The following is a 21123-nucleotide window of genomic DNA, read 5'->3' as shown; positions in this document are numbered from 1 at the left end:
CGTACTAAAGGGAACTCTTACGATCATCAGAAATTGTTCAGTGTTATTGTCCATTCTAAAAAGAATAAAAAGGCACACAAATCATCTACATTTCAACTGTAAGTGGTGAAGTTATCCTTTTTCCCGAACGCAACAAAGAAAACATGAATTAAGAAGCAATTCGAGAAGTAATCGAAACTCATATGAATAAGCAAACACTGAAGTTGGGGAAATATTGTAGAAGAATAATGCCCCAAGGCGCATCACACATGTAACAGTAATTGCTCTCTTTTGTGTAAATTAGTGCGTTAAAATGTATACATCATATAGAATTACTACGTAGTTCATTTAATAGTATTGTAATACTATTAATATACTATATTCATACTATAATTGAATTGTCATATTATTTCTATTGTTATTAAAGATATTTAGAAAAAGTAAAAGTGCTGTGAAGCATAGTGAAGATCGTTAAAGTAGAATCCTTTTCCAAAGTAAGTAAGGAGAAAGTTAGGGGAAAATAATGGTTAAATAACTGTTTATGAATGTAATGAAATCATTGAATTTCTGTAAACCATTTTTGTAAATCCATGTTCTTACGAGAATTATCTTGAAAAGGATTCCTCTGTAACAACAATTAAATCAATCTTATTAAGCCTTTAAAAAAATCATTATTTTTTAAAATCACTATGTGATATTTTAAGAACTCCGTCCGCAAAGAACTCGCATACATATTTCCCCATATTAAATGCACAGACAATTATTATGACATCATTATGTATCATGTATCATAATTATAATTATTATGTATCAACATATATCGTGACCGAAAAAGTGAACAGAAAGGACCTTGAACCTCCAATCTCGCAGTTATAAACGAAAAATGAAAATGTAATACCATTAATTACGTTATTAAGTTATAATAATGTGATCATTTTCTTCATTATCATTTTCTTTAATCCTAAAACTTAATGACAGAAGTTTTTATTTTCAGAATTTCTTAAGAAAACAGGTAAAATAAATAAATAGTACTGAACTTCGAAAAATAAAGGTGTCGACTACTTAACTAACTGTATAGCCTATTTAACCCGGAGGTTCAATACCACTTTCACAGCAGCTTTCCATTTACTTGTGTCCTTAGCCTTTTGGATGCAGTTTCTATTCTGTATTCCTATTTCTGCGAGATCCATTTTAACATTGTCCTTCCATCTGCGCCTATTTCTGATTGGATTTACAGTCAAAACCTAGAAACCGTTTGTACTTTCTTTATTCTGTCTATATGACCTGCCTATCTGAGCCTTGTAGACTAGTTGACACTAACAATGTTTGGTAAACGATATAAATTATGGAGTTCCTCGTTATGAAGTTTCCGCCATTTCCCATTTCCATTCCTCTTCGTTTCGAATATTCGTCTTAGGATTTTATTCTCGGATACTTTCAATCTGCATTTCCTCTCAGAGTAAGCGACTGTGTTTCGCAACCGTACAGCACAACAGGCATAATATCGTTTTATATATTTTAAGCTTCAAATTCCTGGACAGAATTAGCGACGGTAATGTCGAATACTTACTGAATGTTATTGTTGTCTTTGAACTGTTATGTATTGCCACGTACTATTTTCTCATGTAATGAGGTTAGGTGCTTAATCGTTATTTTCTAAATGTTGATATTATCTTGTTCACTCCGAAAATTGTAAGAAAATAGGAATGTGTGCGACATAGTCTTAAAGGTTTGATATTGCTACAGTTAACATGTTAACACAGTTCAATGTTAGTTATATTTACTTGTGATTCTTTTTAGATTTATGATCACAAAATAGAAAGTGAAGGTAGGAGTTTATAATTTGGTATAACAAAGAGAAAAATATCTTAAACTAAAGCCAGTGGATTTTCATATTAGTCTCAGAAATGCGCACAAAATTAGCGAATTGTGTTCTGCAATCCAAGACTTCTAAGATTTTAGTGTATATACATTGTCTTTGGAGAGTATGAATAAAATTCGAAGCTTTACCTTGAGAAATTTAGTTTGCTTACGTATTTCTTACAAAATGATTCATTGTCCCAAAGTTATGTCACATAGCTGGAAGACATTAGTACAATGTACGCATTATTTCAAATACCTTAAGTTACTCGAGAAAAAAAAAAAAAAAAAAAAAAAAGAAATTTGAAAAGAACAATAAAAGCACTGAGACTATAAATGTGCATGTGGTTTTCTTGTAGACTTTAAAATGATATTTCTACAGAAAAAAAAAAAAAAAAATTGTCTGACGTATTTTTTCTTTAATCGATAATAGTGATACTTAGTATTTATAGAGTTTATTTCATTGTACTGTTTTACCTTGAATAAACTATATCAGTTAATGTTATGTATAACTGTAAATATACATCTGAATTTGTTTGAAAATTTTTGTTCATAGGTTAAATTGCTTAACAAAATGAAAGAAGAAAACACCAGGCACAAAGAATCCGAGCAGAGAAGATGTCGAGAAATTGCACAATTGAGGAAAGCATCTAGGCGTCATGAGAACCAGATTCGTACGTTAGAAGCCGAAAAGAAATTGAAGGAGGCTATTCTTAGGCGAAAACAAGAGGAAGTGACGGCATTACGGAAAATGGCTCGGTCTGGAATGAGCGCTATGGCAGCTGGGAAACTTAGAAGTAGAAGCGGTAAGAGTCACTATTTTATTGCAATGTCCATAATCAAATGTTAAGGTATGTTCAAGTATTCGACGTGCTGTATTTTTATGATGATGTATTCTTGTTCCGAATCATCCCGAAATGAAACTTAACACCAAATAAGTTTTTTTCTTTCTTTTTTCTTAATGGGTAGCATTGTCCCTTGAACATCCAATAATCCTGATAAATGATGAAATGTAAAAAAAAAAAAAAAATCAATAGTTTTAATATATAGTTACATTTACAGAGGAAAGTGGGGCTGCACATAGCAAAGCACTGTTCATCGTATTGCGGTATTTAATTGTAGCATCACAAGGGACGTGATAGACGCTGAGTTAGAACAGAGATTTAACGCACAATGCGGAAACGTGGAATACGATACAATCGCATGATGATTATGCACTATTGAGAAACGATACAAGAGGTTTCAAGAGAGCGTGGTTTTAGTGGAGGGCGATCTACAGTCAGTGACGTCTTGAGCAGCCCTAGAAATACGGAACGTGTGAGAAAATTACGTCGAAAATGTTGTTGTCACGGTTTGCATGATATCAGATATACTGAACTTTAATAGGGATTGTTTCATTTACACAGTGATTTAGGAATATGAACGCTTAATGCAAAATCGTCCTCACACATTGGAGAGAAGCAGAAAGAAATCAGAGAAACAACACAACAAACTCTTTTGAATTCGCATCTACAGAGGACTTGGTGTGTAAGAATAACTTCTAAATCGATTGTTTCCTCCTTTCATTAATATACTATAATGTCACATTTTTCTTTGTTTTTAAAAAAGTACTCAACACAAAAGTACCTAGTATATAACATTTTCAAATTTAATTTCGAATGCTAATGATTATTTTCGTTGTCCCACGTAGAAAAACAAACGTTGGTATCGACGAATTTACATTATATCTCACACATTTTCCACTGACATCGACTCAAACTGCAACATGTTTGGATTAAAGGTGAAAATTGTTGAAAATAATCTGGCTGGCTGTATTAACACGTTTAACATTTCATACATAGAGAACTAGTGTCAAAAGCTCCTAACAGTATGTATATGAAATGAAATTTGGTAAGAAATTTAAGAACACTCAATCTGTACATCAACAGAAAAATCACACACTAGAATAAATATATGTTAGTAATCGTATCACAGAAGTCGTTGGTAAATTAAACTATGTACAGGTGGTACTCTTGCAGATCTCCTGTGTGTTAAGAGCTGTAGTTTGTGTGTGTGGAGAAGGTTAGTTTTTGCAAACCTAGTATTTTTGAATAAAGTTTTTTATTGCTAAATCAGTCTTTGTGCAGGTTATCTTGATCGAAATTTAAAGTAGAATCTTTTTCTTATACCATTCTGTATAATTTTGCGACGTATTTTCTGTTTTTGTATGCCTAGGTGTTTTGACAAGCTTGAAACCACCGAATTACAATCCTTAACATCGCTCATACATTATATTGTCATTAATGACCGGACACCCTAAAAATACAAGTAGACTCGTCCAAACGTCATAAAAATTCATCACGTATGATGATGGAAAGAAGATACTCGTAGGACTGTGTGATATTTCGATATATCGATCGATCGATATTTCAAATATGGAAATATTTGTATCGAATTTTTTCGATTGTATTTAGACATTTTTTGATATGTGATATTTCGGTATTTTCCATCTAATAAGTATAGAAAATAGAATTGATGTTGCGTAGGATAGCATCATATGAAACTGGCTGAACCGTTTGATTGTTGGTTGGATGAGGGTTTAGCATCCTTTTAGCATCGAGGCTATATGAGACGTGGATCTACAGCTTAACGTGGGATCCGAACCACATGAGCTCCTGCCCGGAATCTGAAACGTTTGAAATGTAGTTTAGAATACAATCATTACATACTTTGGAATAGAATTGTCACGTACCTCGAACTTTGCTTATGTTTTTATCATGTTACTTTGATTAATATGTATTCTCAGGGAAATAAGAGAGTTCAAAATTTATAGGAAAATAGAGCATCTCATGAGCCCTTAAGTTAGGACGATGAATTTCGGTGTATAAACTCCTCATTATAAATAAGCGGACATTTTTTTTTTTTTTTTTTTTTTTTTTTTTTTTTTTTTTTTTTGTGAAAATTCCTGTTTTATGGACAGAGGAAGTTTTATTTTCCAAAGTATGTTTTACAAGACACTGTTGTGGTAAGTAAGTTTTCAATGTTCGATATGTTCTTATTAACATGTCACAATAAAATACTGTATGATATTAAATGATAGTTCATATATTTCCAGCGAAAATTTACTTTATGACCGGTATTTTATCTTCTAAACTCACAATTATTGAACTGAAACTTATTTTTCTCTTGTTATTATGTTATTTTTACATTCAAATTATCAAGTAAATACCATTGCATCACATATGACCTAATATACTTCTGAGTAGATCTTTTTTAACTTTTCCAGGTGCACATAAGAAGCTATCATTCTCACCAAAAGTAGCGAAGCAGAAATGGCAGTGTTTGGAAAAGAACATCAGTAAAATTTCTCTCAATAAGCAAGCCATATCAGCCATGGAGAGGGATATGAACAGGTTTGTAGTGTTGATGTACATTTTTTAATTTGTATATTTTCTGATTTATACAAAAAGATTCATATGTGCAGGATGATTCTGTAACTTAGATACGGAAATGTCATAAAGTGCATTGAATGGGTATTGTCTTTCCCACAGGGCCTCTTATCATGGGGCACCATGGTGTCACTAAAATTTTAAATAGGAAGGCATGTCATTTGATATTTCATTGCAAAGATCATGAAAAAGCAAACAACTTTTGTAGGAATAATTTTTTCATGTGGCGCATCGTTTGGAAAATTTATGAAGCTATAATACATTTAACTTTTTTTTTTTTTTTTTTTTTTTGAAAGTTTAAGAACAGATAAAATTCCAAAGGTGCAAGTCGTGGAATAATCATGGGGGACCATTCTTTGCTTGCCACAATAGTGAATTGTTGCCATGGCATGGACTTTTGGCTGCAAGTATTGTCCTAATGATAAAGGCTGTCTTTTGTCAGTTTTCTACGACGTTTCTGCCGAATATGATCATGCAGTTTTCATAGGTGATTTATATAATAATGCCCAGTTACTGCTTGCTCGTTTGGAAGATAATCTATCATGACCAGTCTCTACGGATCCCAAAAACAGTAACCATCACCTTTCCTGCTGAGGACACTAATTTAGACTTCTTTGGAAAAAGGATTTGAGGGGTTTTGTTTCCACTGCTTGAAACTTCCTTTTGGCTCGGATTGGTAATGGTAAATCCACGTCTTATCCACTATTATAAATTGAATCACTAAGTCTGAATTTGCCCGGAAATGCTGAAGATTATCCCTTGAAATGTGCCTGATCATTTTTTGGTCAGGTGTTAGAAGCTCGGCTATCCATCTTCGAGAAACTTCTCTCATTCCCAGATGCTGGGTGATAATTTTGTCAACGCTTGCATTGACAAGCCATCAGCAACCTACCTGATGGTCATTTGGTCATCATTTTTGATGCTTTCATGAACTTTGTATGTTTTTTCTGGTTGAATGCTCCAACAGGCCTTTCTGATCCGGAGTCATTTTCAATACTGATTCTCGCCCTCCTAAATTCAGCTGCACATTTCCTCACTGTGGCATAAGAAGGGGCACAGTCACGTAATGTATACCGATATGGGAGTGGATATTCTGCGGGGTCATACCTTTCTTATCGAGATATTCAGTAAAAGCTCTTGCCTTCAATGTTTCCATGTGTCAAAATTTACTCACCTTACTGTCTTTCTTTATGTATAAGAACTTAAGAAAAAAAATTACTTACGTATGACATCGTGTGAAAGTTCAGTAATTATGTCCTTAAAGTTTTGCATGTCTAATCGTAAGAATTCTTAGTTATTCTTAGAACTTTAGTAACAGTCCTTGTATATTCTATACCTGCTAAAACACATGTTCGAATTTCAGGTTAAATTGAACGTCCATATTGCATGCTGGATATATACTTCAAACCTCACAAGAACAAAAAATACTGCGAAATCTTATTTTTTTATTATTTCAAAAGTTCAATACTCAGGGACAAGGTGTCGGGAAGATTTGCTGAAAAACAGGAAAAAATCCTTGTCAGTTAGAAGCGACTTCCTCTGTTTCCCCTTCAAACAGGCTGTGTTGTTTTATTGTGGTGTATATCAATTGTTAGCAAGTGTACAAACATTAATCCTTCCTTTCACTGAAACTTGTTCATTCATTCTCTTCAATTCCCGAAACATTATCTTACAAAATATAATGGGAATTGAAATGACTTCAGATGTAGATGTGACATATGCAATAAAATGGAACTCGTAAGCGAAAATATTATTTCTGAGATTTGTAAACTATACTCTATACATACATTTATCATCTGCAAAAGAAAAAGACATAAAGAATGTGCCGAAGATTTTTTTTTTAAATGTATGTATTACTGTGTTGAATTCACGAAATTTTGATAGTGTTGTGCATGTGTTAAACTAATACATAGTAATAAATATTTTTATATCAACCAGATATTTCAATGTATATATTATTTGAAACAACATAATATACAGTACAATAACGATTGTTTAAATATATGAGCATCTGTTATATTTTTGGATCAAAAGATCCAATATATTTCAGGCAAAAATTTTCTTATAGGCCCTATATCTGGAGAATAGATATAATGTAGCCAAACCCAAACTATCACTTAACTCAGTATGACGTGCTTATTCTATAAAAATTACGAAAACTCAATTTAGGGGCCGTTCAAAAATTTTGCAGCTCCTGATTCAAAAAACTAACAGCGAAGATTGCAATCTTTTGATGCATTTTTTTATCCTAAAATTCTTGGCCAAGATCGCAATCTTTTTATTTATTTATTTATTTATTTATTTATTTATTTATTTGATCATTCCTAAAAAATTTTGTTTGCTTTGACAGGAGCATAATTTAGCACGGGGCAAATGTTCAGTGCTTAATGTATACATATTTGTCAATTTAATGGAAACCGATAAAACATGCAACTTGCCAAATTAATACGACTTGGACCATTTTTCCCTCAGAACAGCTTTGATACCACGTAGAGTAATGATAGAGGTCGTGAATAGTAGCAGGTACAATATTAAACCATTCGGTGCCCAGTACATCACTCAGTTTCGTAAGAGAGGATAAAAGTGGAAATCTGCGCTGGATTCGTCTCCAAAACGGACCACAAAAGTTCAAATCCGGGGTTTTGATGAGCAAGGGGAACTTCTCGATGTTCTTCAAACGACACCACAATATCTCCAGCTGTGTGCATTATCATCCTGGAATATGATGGCCAAACAATATCTGGACCATAGGATGCATATGGTCCCAAACCAGGATAATGCGGCCCACAGCATCTCAGAGCTGCTGCTGTTTCCCAGTTGGACGGAGATACTGTTGATCATGTGCTTCTTTGGGCGTCCACCAACGCACAAATACGGTCTGTGGTTTGAAATAAGGTGAACAACGACTCCAGCCATGAGCTGTCTATGTTGCATGTTTGCGCCACCATTGGCATCGTGTTAAAGCATTATGGTCTCATGCGACCCGACCCCTTGTTTTCATATCATGTAACTACGACGGACTGTGATTATTGACACACGCTATGGTAGGTGCTGCTTGACTTACTCGGTCACTTGCACTATAGTCGCATGACGGTTTTGAGTGACAGTCCGCTTTAATGCTTAATGGAATCAGCCACTGAAGGATTTTTCCTACCACTGTTCCTCTTCGCCGATGGGGTTTTGCGTGAATGTTGTTGTCTGGTGTCACCTTGGACACTGTCCACCCAACATACTTGCTACTTTATTCGCAATTGCACCACTTAATCAAGCGTTAATAATTTTCCCTGCTTAGAAATCAGAGAGGAGAGCTCTCCCTTTTTACACTATCACTGTCTTCAGTTCACTACATGCTGTCTCTCACGCAGTACAGAGTGTGCCCTAACCCACTATCACCAGCAGCCCGGCGATACGGTCGCCACCTGACCGTCAACTCAGACATCTAACATGTTTTCAATTGTAGATGCTTCTGTTAAATTCAAAATTATCTGTAATGTTCCACCAATTTTCTGAAGCTTCAAAAAGTATTATATCTGCTGTAATCACTTAACGTAAATATCTGAACTGTTATCTAGAAATGCATATTTGTTATCTGTAGCTGTATCTTATTTGACCACTTGTAGTCACGCTCACGTTTCTTTCAAGTCTATATCTCAGTCTTCTTAGTACTTACCGTGTTTTTTAACACCTTCCACTACGATTTATTTTCTGAATTCTAATAATTGACGTATAAGTTATAAAAGTGTATTATAGAGGTTTATCATTTTACAGGGAGTCCATAAAGTCCTGTAGGAAAGTAAAACTCTATAACTTGGAAACCGTTACGTTTAAGTGTATACATTTTTGGAGTTGGAAGAAGGGAAGTCTAAAGTTTTGTTCTGGCCACAATGCTCGATGACGTTTGCGCTGGTAATCACGTGACTTAAGATGGCGTCTATTAAAGAAAAGGCATAATGTGTTTTGTGGTTTGCGGAATTAAAATCTTTTGTTTCAGCGCGGAGAAAGTTCCAAACAACGTATGGGAAAACACCCCCAGCAGAAGCAAGTATCAAGAGGTGGTACGAGAAGTTCAAAGAAACGGGAAATGTGTCAGATTTACCACGCACTGGAAGGCCAGGAACGAGTGACGATGTGATTCACCGTTGCAGGACAGCATAGCCAGGAGTCCAATGAAGTCGCTTAAACGTAGGCCATTGGAACTGGGAATACCAAAGTCAATGTTACACAAGTTCGTACGCAAGAATTTGAAGGTCCGGCCCTATAAGTTAAAATTTGTGCACGAACTGATAGAGGAAGACTGTGACATGAGAATGGAATTCTGAGTCAATTCTTACCCGCTTACAAGAAGATGGTGACCTTCTATCTCGATTTCTGTTTTTAGATGAAAAGAGAACAGGCACAACTGCCGAATTTGGGGGGTGGAAAATCCACGTGAATTCGAGGAGCACAAACGGGGTAGTCCCAAAGTCAATGTGTGGTGTGCTGTTTCAATGGACCACATTATCGGCCGTTTTTTCTTTGAGGAAGAGACGGTAAATGGTAACAATTATCTGAACATGCTACAGACATTCCTTTTGCCAGAACTTACTAGGTTAGGAATCCTTAAGGAGGTGCAACAGGATGGGGCACCGCCGCACTATACCCTTCAAGTTCGACAATTTCTTAACGAAGAATTTAAGGAGAGATGGATTGGCCGAAGAGGACCCACACCTTGGCCTGCAAAATCACCAGATTTGTCGCCTTGTGATTACTGGCTGTGGGGACATGTGAAGACCAAGGTGTATTCGCAAAAGCCAGCTGATCTGCACGATCTCAAGAACAAAATAACTTACGTGATTTTGAACATTCCAGATGAGCACCGCCAACACGCAATTCTTGGTTTCCCAAAAAGACTGCAAGAGTGTTTGGACGTGAATGGTGCACAGTTGGAGGTTTGGCGATGAACCTAACTGAAACAAAACTTTGAACCTTTCTGTAAGTACACCAAAAAGTATTTGTTAATACATTACGTAGTTCCCAAGTTATAGAGTTTTACTTTCCTGCAGGACTTTATGGACTCCCTGTATAATTTTCAAAACATAAATATAGTAACCTAACGTAGTGCTACAATAGTTTAAATTTTATGACGGGTGTAGTTTGTCATTGTGCGATTTGGCACCGGGAGGCCATGACGAGCTAGTCTCGTCATTTCAGTGCAAGGGGTTAAAGTGATAAGCGTGTTGTATTTCCCTCAGGTACTTAGAGGAGAGAGAAAGAATATGCCATTCTTTGGAAATGACGAAGCGGAAGCGAGAAGAGGCCATTCGCAACCAAGCAGATCCAAGCTTTATACAAGATTTGAGTGAAACCATCGAAAGCCTTCAAACCACCATAGACTATTTCCATGAAAACATCACGGAGTGCCAGCAGAATATAGTGCAAGTGGAGGAAGCTAAGGTTTGTGTGTTAGCAGAATTTTAAACTGTGTTAGTAAACGTGTATACCTACAGCAATGAGGTAAACAATACTTTGTTTATCCAGATAGCATTCTTAGTAAAATTAATTGCATTTTCCAATTGTTTGTACACAGTTTCTGAGTTTTCACTAATATGGCTGCGATCTTCTCCCAAACATTTTAGTTAGAAATGATTTAGTCAGGGGTTTGGTAAGTTTTAAGTAAGTAAAATGTAGAACAAACTCTAAGCACTACAATATGTTAATTACAACTCGAAGATAATATTGGAAGCACATTCAAGTTATTAATAACTCACCAGTAAACATTCTACAATACTGTAAACAGCGAGGGAAACATGGTATCTCAGTGGTAGAGTGCTCACTTTTTTTAAAAAAATATCTCTGGTTCGATCCGTGCCACTTGAGTTTGTTATAAACAGCATTGTGGTCGTAATTTTGTTGGGATTCTCACATTTTCTCCCCCATTATCATTCCACTAGTTATTTCATAGTCATTTATTTTTATTAATCATCCATCTCATTTAGCCAAAAGGCATAACTATGGGACGTAAAAATTCATTGTTATTTTATATGTAGTAACAAATTGTTTCAACATATCATCATCGTCTTCGTCAGTGTGATTGAAAACATATTTTAAGTTGCCGAACACACCACATGACGAAGTTGCCTCCAATTCTTAGATGGAAAAGTATATACAGATTATTCCTTAAACACACCTGTATATAATGTTCAGAGTTCATACATTCCATATATATATTCCATAATCTGTAAGTGGAAGCCAAATAAGTTTGTGGTGGACAGCAGTGACGACGCCAGAGGGGGGGCAAGGGGGGCGAGCGCCCCCCTGATGGCTATCCCTGCCCCCCTGAGTGACATCTAGACTGCCCCCCCCAGACTCCTACAATCATAAAACATTCTACATATAGTATTTTATATCAGTTTCATAACCAATCTCATTGTCAGATCGTAGTATCTATGCATTTACTATGTAGCAGATTAGTCCTCAAGCTTTCTTCTTTGAGCGTCTGGGTATGCACGCATATTTCTGTTTTCTAATTTAGCGCCTTTTCCGACAAATTTTAGTTATAGTTCTTTCTTATGAATTTTAATTATTGTGCCTAGCGAACAATAGCAGATTTGGTCCACTTGTTTTCTTCTCATTGAATCAATTTCGGTTAGAAACAAAAGAAAAGTAAAAACAATTACATAACTTGTTTGTATTTATCGAGATTTAAAGTTTTCAGTTTCATATTTTGTTTTATATGGGATCATCTATACTTCTATTTCCTGAAAAATTATTCTCGGTTTTCAATATTCAGAGGATGGGCTTATAACAGCTTCATTTGCGACTACCAGGGCTTAATGTTTTGAAGGGGATAAAAAGAGTTGTGTTTTCCCTTCCTGCAAATGATAAGAATAATAAATGTATGGAATTAAATTGATTATTTATTTAGCTCCTAAAAAAAGGTATTGTCAGAGTGCTGATCTTTAGTTAGTAATTGGTATGCACTACTGCTCCCTTACTTATTTTGTTTCAAAGTACTGACGTGACGTTTACCATATTGAATAGAAATGTACGAAAAGCTGCTGAAAAATTCGTAGGCCAACCCAGAAGAAGTGCACGTGGAATGGTGAGGTTTTACTTCTACACTTCCTCCGAGAGTCAATATTCATATTCATATTCATATAGTCTTTATTGCAGAAACTTCAGAAGCCATCCAAAGCATTACAATCGTCAGATCTTAAAGTTACAGATTAAAATGCATACAGAATATTTACAAAAAGGCAAAATGAAAAAAATGAAATGAAATCTTTGAGTTTTACGTCCCACGGTTATGCCGGTTAGGCTAAAGGAGACGGTGATCATGAGTAATGAATGAAATGGTGGAATGAAGAAAGTGGGAGGAAACGGGAGAACCCCGAGAAAACCCACGCACACGGTGTTTGTCCACCACAAAGTTCACTTGGCGGGGGCTGGGATCGAACCCGGGACCCCAAGCACCAGAGGTGAACGCTCTACCACTGAGCCACCGCGGCCCCCCTAAAAGGCAAAATGAATTCTCGATTGTAATTCCAATACAATACACGATATAATAGATAACTACTCGATACACGATACACGATATAATACAATACACGATTAAAACACGATATAATAGATAACTACTCGTACTATACATGTCTATTCATTTTTCTCATAGTTCTTCAATGCTATGTTATTTTTCACTTCAACTGCTTTGTAATTTCGTAAAACTATATCATATATTGGATTATCTAATAAGAGTGATTTGAGTTTTTACTTTCTTATACAGTGCTCCAGCTTTTGCAGAAAAGTTAAAAAAAATCTGGAGACTTCCTCGCACTACTATTCGTAGCACTACCCTTATCAGATCTAAAATGGCGTCCTTTCAAGTGTTATTTAAGTTGGGAAATAAGTACAGGCAATAGTTAAACGGAGCTAAATCTGGGGAATAAGGATGATGATCTAGACATTGCAATCCTAGATTATGCAATGCCAAGTGTGTTCGCAGGGGCTTGATGGACAGGTTTATTCTCCTGAAAGTTTTATTTCTTTCTTTTCATTTTCCGCGGTTTTGAACTTTGAATTTTTCTTTCAGTTTTGTGAGTAATGTAGAGATTCAGGGTTAAATATCTGACCGTTGCGGAGGTAGTCTATGAGTACGAGTCCATGCTTATTCCAGAAGAATGTTGCAAACAGTTTCTCAATCTACTTCTGTGTTTTGAACTTCTTGGGGCGAGGGCTACTACTCCATTGACTGTTGTTTCGTTTCAGGATCATAGCGGTACAACCATATTTCGTCCATGGTTACTATTCGTGAGCGAAATGATCAGCATTACAGTCAAATTGGAAGAATACTTCTCTTAATGCTGTCACTCTTTTATTCTCCTGACAGATTTTTTTGGAACCCATTATATCGTGAACTTGCTCATACCCAAGCCATTCTGAACTATGCTACCGACGCGCTCCAAAGAAATGACCACAATCTCTGACACAGGTTTTGCTGAGGCGGTAAAAACTATGGCAGTCAGACTCCAGAATATAATAAGTATATCGTGAGTTTACTATACACTTTAAAAAGTATATAAACAGTAGCTTAAATTATTTTTCCACTTAAAAACTGGGGTGGTCTAGGCTCCCCGGCCCCGGCTATATCCACCACTGGTTGAAATTTTAAAGAATAATGTAACAAATTGCATCCATGATTTCGGGAACAGTCACTGCTTTTAGTCATCCTGGATGTAAAGCATAATTTGTTGAGAAATCGTCACGTTTAAACTAAGCCACTCACTTCTCCACCACTGTATTTACCGGAGGAGAGTATAGTAGTGTTTCACTGATTTTCTCATTAATTTACTTTGGTGACTATCGTTCGTGGAACAAAGGGAGGATTTAGGATTTAGATTTCAGGGCTTTCGGCATCTAACGCCATTTAGCCCATCACGTTTTGAGGGATGACTCCCTCGGCGAGCACACTATCCGGAGAAAGAAAAGGAAGAAAGGATTGAGGAAGGAAGGAAGCAGCCTGGGACCTATAAGTTAGGTACCACACCGGCATTTGCCTAGTGGCAATGAGGAAAACCCAAGTAAATCTCATTCAGAGTGGCTGGCCTGAAAAAGCGTTTTACACTTTTTTGACAAAAACGTTATAACAGTTGTGATCTGGATGTTCGTGAAATTCGCTGTTTGGGAACACATAATCACTTCAGAGGCCTGAGAAAGCAATAAGAATTTTATTATTAATATGAAAATTTGTATTTGTACATACAGAGATATGTTTTTCAAAAGTACAGTTTCATCTTTGTACCTAGTACCTACATTCCTTCTGAGTTGGACAACGAGGTTTTCAGCAGCAGCCCGTCGTAAATTATATATATACGTAGCATATAGTACTAGACAAATGTGTTACTTGTAGCATACGCGAAAGTAAGTCAATTTATGTTAAGGTTTCAAAAGTTGCATTGAAAAATATTTCATGTGCAAATGTTACTTATTTGTTAGTTACAAATTTTACTTGGAATAAGTTTATCATATAGGTCTAATATAAAAACAACAACGAAATACACAATATAATGTAAAGTAAGTCAAACATAATAAATGCCATTTTTGGTGTGGAAAATAGCCGCCCCCCCCGAAAATGTATCTGCCCCTCCTTTGCCCCCCTAAGAACTTAAAGCTGGCGTCGTCACTGGTGGACAGCATCGTGCCTTTTTGTTTTTTCAGGGTACTCCCGTTTCCTTCGACATTCTTATTTAATCAATTTTTCCATCATCATTTACTTGCCTTAATCGTCCTTCTCCCTTAGGCTAAAAGACGTAACCGTGGGACGTTAAACTGAAAGATTTCATTTCGTGAGTTGGAAGCAACTTCGTAATGTAAAGTATTCAGCAGCTTAAGTATTTTATGTATTTATTTATTTTAAATCATACTTACGAAGGCAACGGTAGTTCGTTAAAACACTTTGTCGCTGTCTATAGTATTATAGGATGCTTATAGATTATCTAATAATGTTAAGTAATAATTATTGACTGTCTTCACTTTACTTCATTTCACATCATTCCTCCTTTTGCTGTAAAGACAAAGAATCTGAAAGAGGAAGGCAAGAAAGTAATAACAGTAAAGTGAAGAGAGTTATTAGTTATTAACAAAATGAGTAAGGTATAACTCAATAAAACCTTTAATCCATAATCCATTCTTCGGTGAGCCACCAAACTTGAGGTTTGGATTTGGTCAAATTTTCGAGAAAACAATCTTTAATCGCTATTTAGAACGAAACCATCATAGTAAGGTATTTGATGAGATGGTTAATTAGCTATTTGTAAATGCGGTGTGTACTTAAAATAAAGATTTATTGGAAAAAAATCAATGGATAAATGTTTCTCGCAATAGGAAAACGTATTAGTGTTCTTTTACTCTGTAAAGACTGGTTAACGCTATACTGGTGTATAGTGACTTCTGAATTTGTTCGAATGTGTAAGTAAAAACAAAATATACTAATCTTGTTCATTCATGTAAGGTTCCAAATTTGAATTATTTATTGAGTTTCGAAATTTTTGCTACCAGTGTAATGATTCCAGTGTTGCTGTATGTATACAGAGTGTATCAAAATGGATTTTACAATTTTGAAAACTCATATTGATTTATTTATTTAGCTTACAGACATGGTTTAGGTGTCATTTTGTAGCAAAATACATCAAGGTTTTTACCTTATATGTAAAGAGGTTCAATTTGACTTCCATTAGTAATGCGTAGGGGCAGGAGTTTTTCGCAAGTTGCGAAATCGCGAAAGTTTTCCGATAAACCCGAGAGTTGGTTTTCAACGAGCTACATCAAATTGAGTAAGGAAATAGGTATTTTGAAGTCGCGGCAAAATGCGATAACTGACATTTTGAGCGAAATATGAAGCAAAACACGACAAATTGTGAAATTATTAAAATGTTAATTTCAGTTGTTAAAATACAAAAATAAAAAGTACAATTTTCCAAGCAACGTTTTCCTTTTGCAATTGGCAACGCTGATTACTACTAACTTCCGTTACAAGTTCACAGCTGGTAGTTGTGGAATGTGGAACCAGGCCCGTAGCCAGCCCAAAAAATGTAGGGGGGAAGCGGCAGGAGAAGTTAGGGGGCCCGATCCAACCATATTATAGTTCATTTGCAAGTCTACCATGAAAATTTTAGGGGGCGCAGTACAAATTTAGGAGGGGAGGTCCCCTAGAACCCCGTGAATACGGGCTTGCGTGGAACATTCAGCGTCGTGATAACAGAGCAGAAATCCTCTCTTCGGTGTTTTTGTGGAATACGTACGCTAAAAGAAACTTTATAATTTAAAAAAGAGGAAAAAAATTGAAATTTCAGTAACTTATGCCTGTCTGTAATATGGCTTCCGATAACGAATACTGATTGTGAAAGTTTTTTCGAAATACAGTTTTGGAAATCAATGATAGAAGCCTACAAATTAAAGAAAATGTGGAAACTTGCATCATGCTGCAATTTCCATCAGTTGCAGGCGGGTAAGATGCTGCGCTAATGTATTGTATTTATGTTTTTCCCTTTTTTGCATTGTTTTTGGTGTATAGCTGAAACAATGTATGGTGTTTTGTGATGGCAATCGTGATGATACTATGCAAGTGTATTTTAAGTTTTTGGACTTGTAAAAGAAGAAAGAAGTAATTTGTTGTTAGTAACTGCATAAAGAATAACTTCATTATTCTAAGTAATATTATTGTTTATTACTTATACTGGACCTATATTAGAGATTGTATATTAGAGCTTTAATTAACTTAGCGACAAAATGAGAAATGTTATATCTCAAAATGCGACCGATATGTTTAATTTCAAATTGCGAAAAACTCCTGCCCCTAGAATGCGGCATACATCCCATCAGAAGTCGATTTCTTGCCAAACCCGCTGCAGCATGTCAGGTGTGACTTGTTCAATAGGGAGGTAGTTCCTAGCTCTGAGCTCTGGTAGAGAATCCGGTGATGGTGGAACAGGAACGGTATCCTTGATGAATCCCCAAGAAGAAATTAAGAGGTATCAGGTCCGGTGAACGTCGGGGCAATGCAATTGGCTCACCTCGCCCGATCCATTTACCTGGACCAGTAAAGACAACCATCTTTGCTCCAACTGTCGCCAGTGCTTGCGGTGGCTTGTTTCTGAACTAATGGAGTACGTGAGGCAAAACTTGATGTATTTGGGTGCAAAATTACATCAAAACCATGTCTGTAAGATAAATGAATAAATCAATATGAGTTTTTAAAGTTGTGAAGTCCTTTTTGATACACCCTGTAAATAATTACCATTTCCCTATCCTCATAACTCACGTCGTTTAAAGGTTGCCACAGCCATGAAGACCCAGGGACTGTGTGTGGAAGTAAAGACTCCATAGTTTCTTGACTTGGGCACTAATGCCCTTTATTTTCGCAGGTTGACCCACGTACCCCTTCTTAAAGAGGCTGGGTGAACCTCAAAACCGCATTGGAACGAAGGTAGAACTAGAAAAATTTGCCCACCCTCACTGTAGGTTGAATTCGAGTCGCCCAGTTGTGAGATAGAAATCCTACGGACTAACTAACTAACTAACTAACTCTATGGCCTATGGAACCCGGAGGTTCAATGCCGCGTTCAGAAAAGCTCTCCACTGACTTCTATCCTTAGCTAACTGCATCCAGTTTCTACTTTGTATTCCAATCTCTGTGAGATCCATCTTAATATTGGCCTCCCATCTGCGCCTAGGTCTTCCTAATGGTCGTTTTCCTATTGGTCTTCCAGTCAAGACTTTGAAAGCGTTTCTACTTTCTTCCATTCTAGCTACATGACCTGCCCACTTAAGCCTCCTAGACTTGACGACTCTAACAATGTTGGGTAAACCGTATAAATTATGTAGTTCCTCGTTATGAAGTTTCCGCCATTCCCGTTCCTCTTGGGTCCGAATATTCTTCTCAGGATCTTCTTCTCAAATACTTTCAGTCTATGTTCTTCCCTCAGAGTAAGCGACCATGTTTCACAACCATACAGAACAACAGGCATGATTATCGTTTTGTATATTTTAAGCTTCAAATTCCTCGACAGAATTCGCGACAACAAGAGATTTTGAACCGAATAGTAACACGAATTCCCTGCTTTTAGTCGACAGTTAATTTCCTCGTGAATATGATTTTCGTCTATTAATATTGATCCTAAATATTTGAAACTATCCACTTTATCAAAAGTATTATTTAATATATTAATGCATCCATAATTTGCCGTATTACGGTCCCGACTCACTTCCATGTATTTAGTTTTCTCTGCATTTACTTCTAAACCCATGTCCCTGCAAGCGTTTAATAAGATCTCTACGGACTACGCTCTTATATCTTTAATATCGTACTGTTAAAAATTGACAAGTCAGTGAAATGGAAATTTAAACTTTTTAAGTCTGGGCTGGTTACGTGATCCTGTGACCCAGTTCTCTTGGAGGCGAGATAGTGTGGAGGGGAGTATCCTATTCTATGAAGGTTGATCTTGCATGATGGCCTGTTCACTTACCAGCTTCACCGGATTCAAGATTTGCTCGTGATTCGGAGTCCATAGTAATAGAGGGGACTTGGAGGCTCAGTGGTAGAGCGCTTACCTCTGGTGCGTAGGGTCCCTGGTTCAACCCCCGGCCAAGTACATTTGTGGTGGGCAACATTGTATCCGTGAGTTTTCTCGAAGTACTCCCTTTTTGTCGCACAATCTCATTCTACCAATTTTTCCATCTTTATTATTTGGCTTAATCATCCTTCTCCCTTAGTTTAAGGGCATAATCGTGGGACGTTAAACTGAAACAAATTCATTTATTCCACGTTAATAAAAAGTTCCATCCTTCTTAGCCTCGGTGTTGCATGCATAAGGATGCAAAACACAAAAAACTCACTCAACTATTGGAACTTTACAAAGATGAGCAACTTTCCTTATTTCCAGTTCTTCTAAAGCGTTTGATGTGAATTTAAAGATTTTTTGTTTTGTTTTGTTTTTTCATATGCAAATAACATAGTAGATTCTCCATTGTAGGATCTCAAATTTAATCACTCTATTAAATTCAAATCTCAGTTTTCGCTTTGGAAGGAGGAAGGGGGATTGGATAGAACACTCACCTCGGTGCGAGGATCCCTGAAACTATCCAAGTCATTTGAATTTGTGATTAAAACATTGTGCCTGTGCCTTCCGTTGTGGCTGTACCGTTTCCTCTCATTCTCTTGGTTCTATTACTTCTTCCATAATCTTTACCATCCTTTTCCTTTTGCCTACTTGGCAATGCTGTGGGACGTGTTAAACTAATGATTTGCTGTTGCATTTATGTTTGTAGGTATATATTTTAAGATTAATTTCTAACAACAGTGTGAATTACATATATTCATGCTATTTTTACATAATTTCGCTATTCTTAAATTATTATTCCTTACAGGAGTCTGGCGACAACCTAGATGTAAATGGTTTGATCCAAAGTCTGGAAGTAGAGGAAGCGCGTTACTTGATAGAGAAACTGTTTAATATGACTGTTAACCAGAGCTGTGTGGCAGCACAAAAGGAAGCTAATTTGAAAGAACTGGAATCTCAGCTGAGTCAGGTGGGAGGATTAACCATATTGGTGGTGGGACGATTAACCATATTGGTGGTAAATTTAAGGCACAGCAAAAACTTATTACAAGTTCCCAGAAAGTTAACAAAAATCATTGAATTGTAAATGTATGTTTTTGAGAGTAAAAATTTGTTGTGTATTAGAGAATTAAATGCTGAAAGAGACAGATGTTATTTCATTTTTCTGTAGAGTAACATAAGATTACGTTACTTTGCTAAAATAAATTTGCAGAGATTTATGAGGACTGCGAAGTTTGTCCCGAATTATATACAATTTAAATTTCTGCTATGTATTAGTACAGATTAGTAAATATTGGTGCACATTATTTTTTGTTGCAGATGAAACAAACAAATAGCTTACAGCAGCAGTTACTGGAGCATGTATTAAGTCGTCAGGATTTAGAATTATATTCTGATTTGCCGTTCGAAATACCGATGAGCCAAGATTCAAGTTCGAACAGTACTGAGTCCTCTCGGTCCACTTCGCCTGTCGATAGGTAAGGAAAAGGGCAGTGTGTTCGATAGTGAGAAATCATATACATTTGTCTCTTTATTTATTAACCATGTAACCCTCAAAGCAGAAACCCAGAGTGAACAATGGTAGCGTTAGTGTTCTCATTTTGTAATTGAGAACTCCCTTGTTCAACGACGATGACCTGTCATCTTGACTATTGTTTTCAGGATAAAATTAAATATAAATTGGATATACCTATACGAGGATGGTAAAACATGTACATTTATACAGGTAAACAAATTCAACTTTATGAATTAAATTTAAAATATTTTCAATTCGCTGCTGAAAACGAATTATATCTTATTAAATAGGAATTCTTAATTAAGACATCAGCTTTTCCCAGTATATAAATCCCAATGTGACTAATTACCAGAGCGAAGAATCAGAAAATCACCTAAACGTGGCGTCTTTTATCATCCTCGTAATACATTTAATTCATTAAGCTGCGATTTGCTTGTGTGCACAAACGTACATACGTTTTGTCAACCTCGTATAGATATACAGGGTGTATCAAAAAGAACTTTAAAAACTCATATTGATTTATTCATTTATCTTAGACATGGTTTTGGTGTCATTTTGTAGCAAAATAACATCAAGTTTTAACTCACGTAGTACACTAGTTCAGAAACAAGCCACCGCAAGTACTAGCGACAGTTGCAGCAAAGATGGTTGCCTTTACTGGTTCCGAGCGTGCTAGCTGTGTGTTTTGGTTTGAAGAATCCAAGTCTGCGACATATGTACAACGTAATGTTCATACAAAGTATGGTAA

At 36.1% G+C, this 21123-nt stretch overlaps 1 protein-coding gene across 3 annotated transcripts in view; it reads left to right on the top strand.

The window, feature by feature from the left end:
* Positions 1-21123, top strand: part of Klp31E (kinesin-like protein 31E) — a 272051-nt gene that overhangs the window by 169299 nt on the left and 81629 nt on the right. For all 3 annotated transcript variants that reach the window (XM_081743115.1, XM_081743114.1, XM_081743116.1), the window contains exons 14-18: positions 2396-2645; positions 5105-5231; positions 10499-10700; positions 19668-19829; positions 20180-20337. In XM_081743115.1, the coding sequence (XP_081599241.1) occupies positions 2396-2645; positions 5105-5231; positions 10499-10700; positions 19668-19829; positions 20180-20337 (899 nt within the window). The remainder of the gene's footprint in view (positions 1-2395; positions 2646-5104; positions 5232-10498; positions 10701-19667; positions 19830-20179; positions 20338-21123) is intronic.

Source organism: Thermobia domestica, chromosome 16 (genome assembly GCF_964235325.1).
Source record: "Thermobia domestica chromosome 16, izTheDome1.hap1.1, whole genome shotgun sequence".
In the NCBI taxonomy this organism is placed as follows: Eukaryota; Metazoa; Arthropoda; class Insecta; order Zygentoma; family Lepismatidae; genus Thermobia; species Thermobia domestica.
This window is presented reverse-complemented; position numbering and strand designations above follow the sequence as displayed.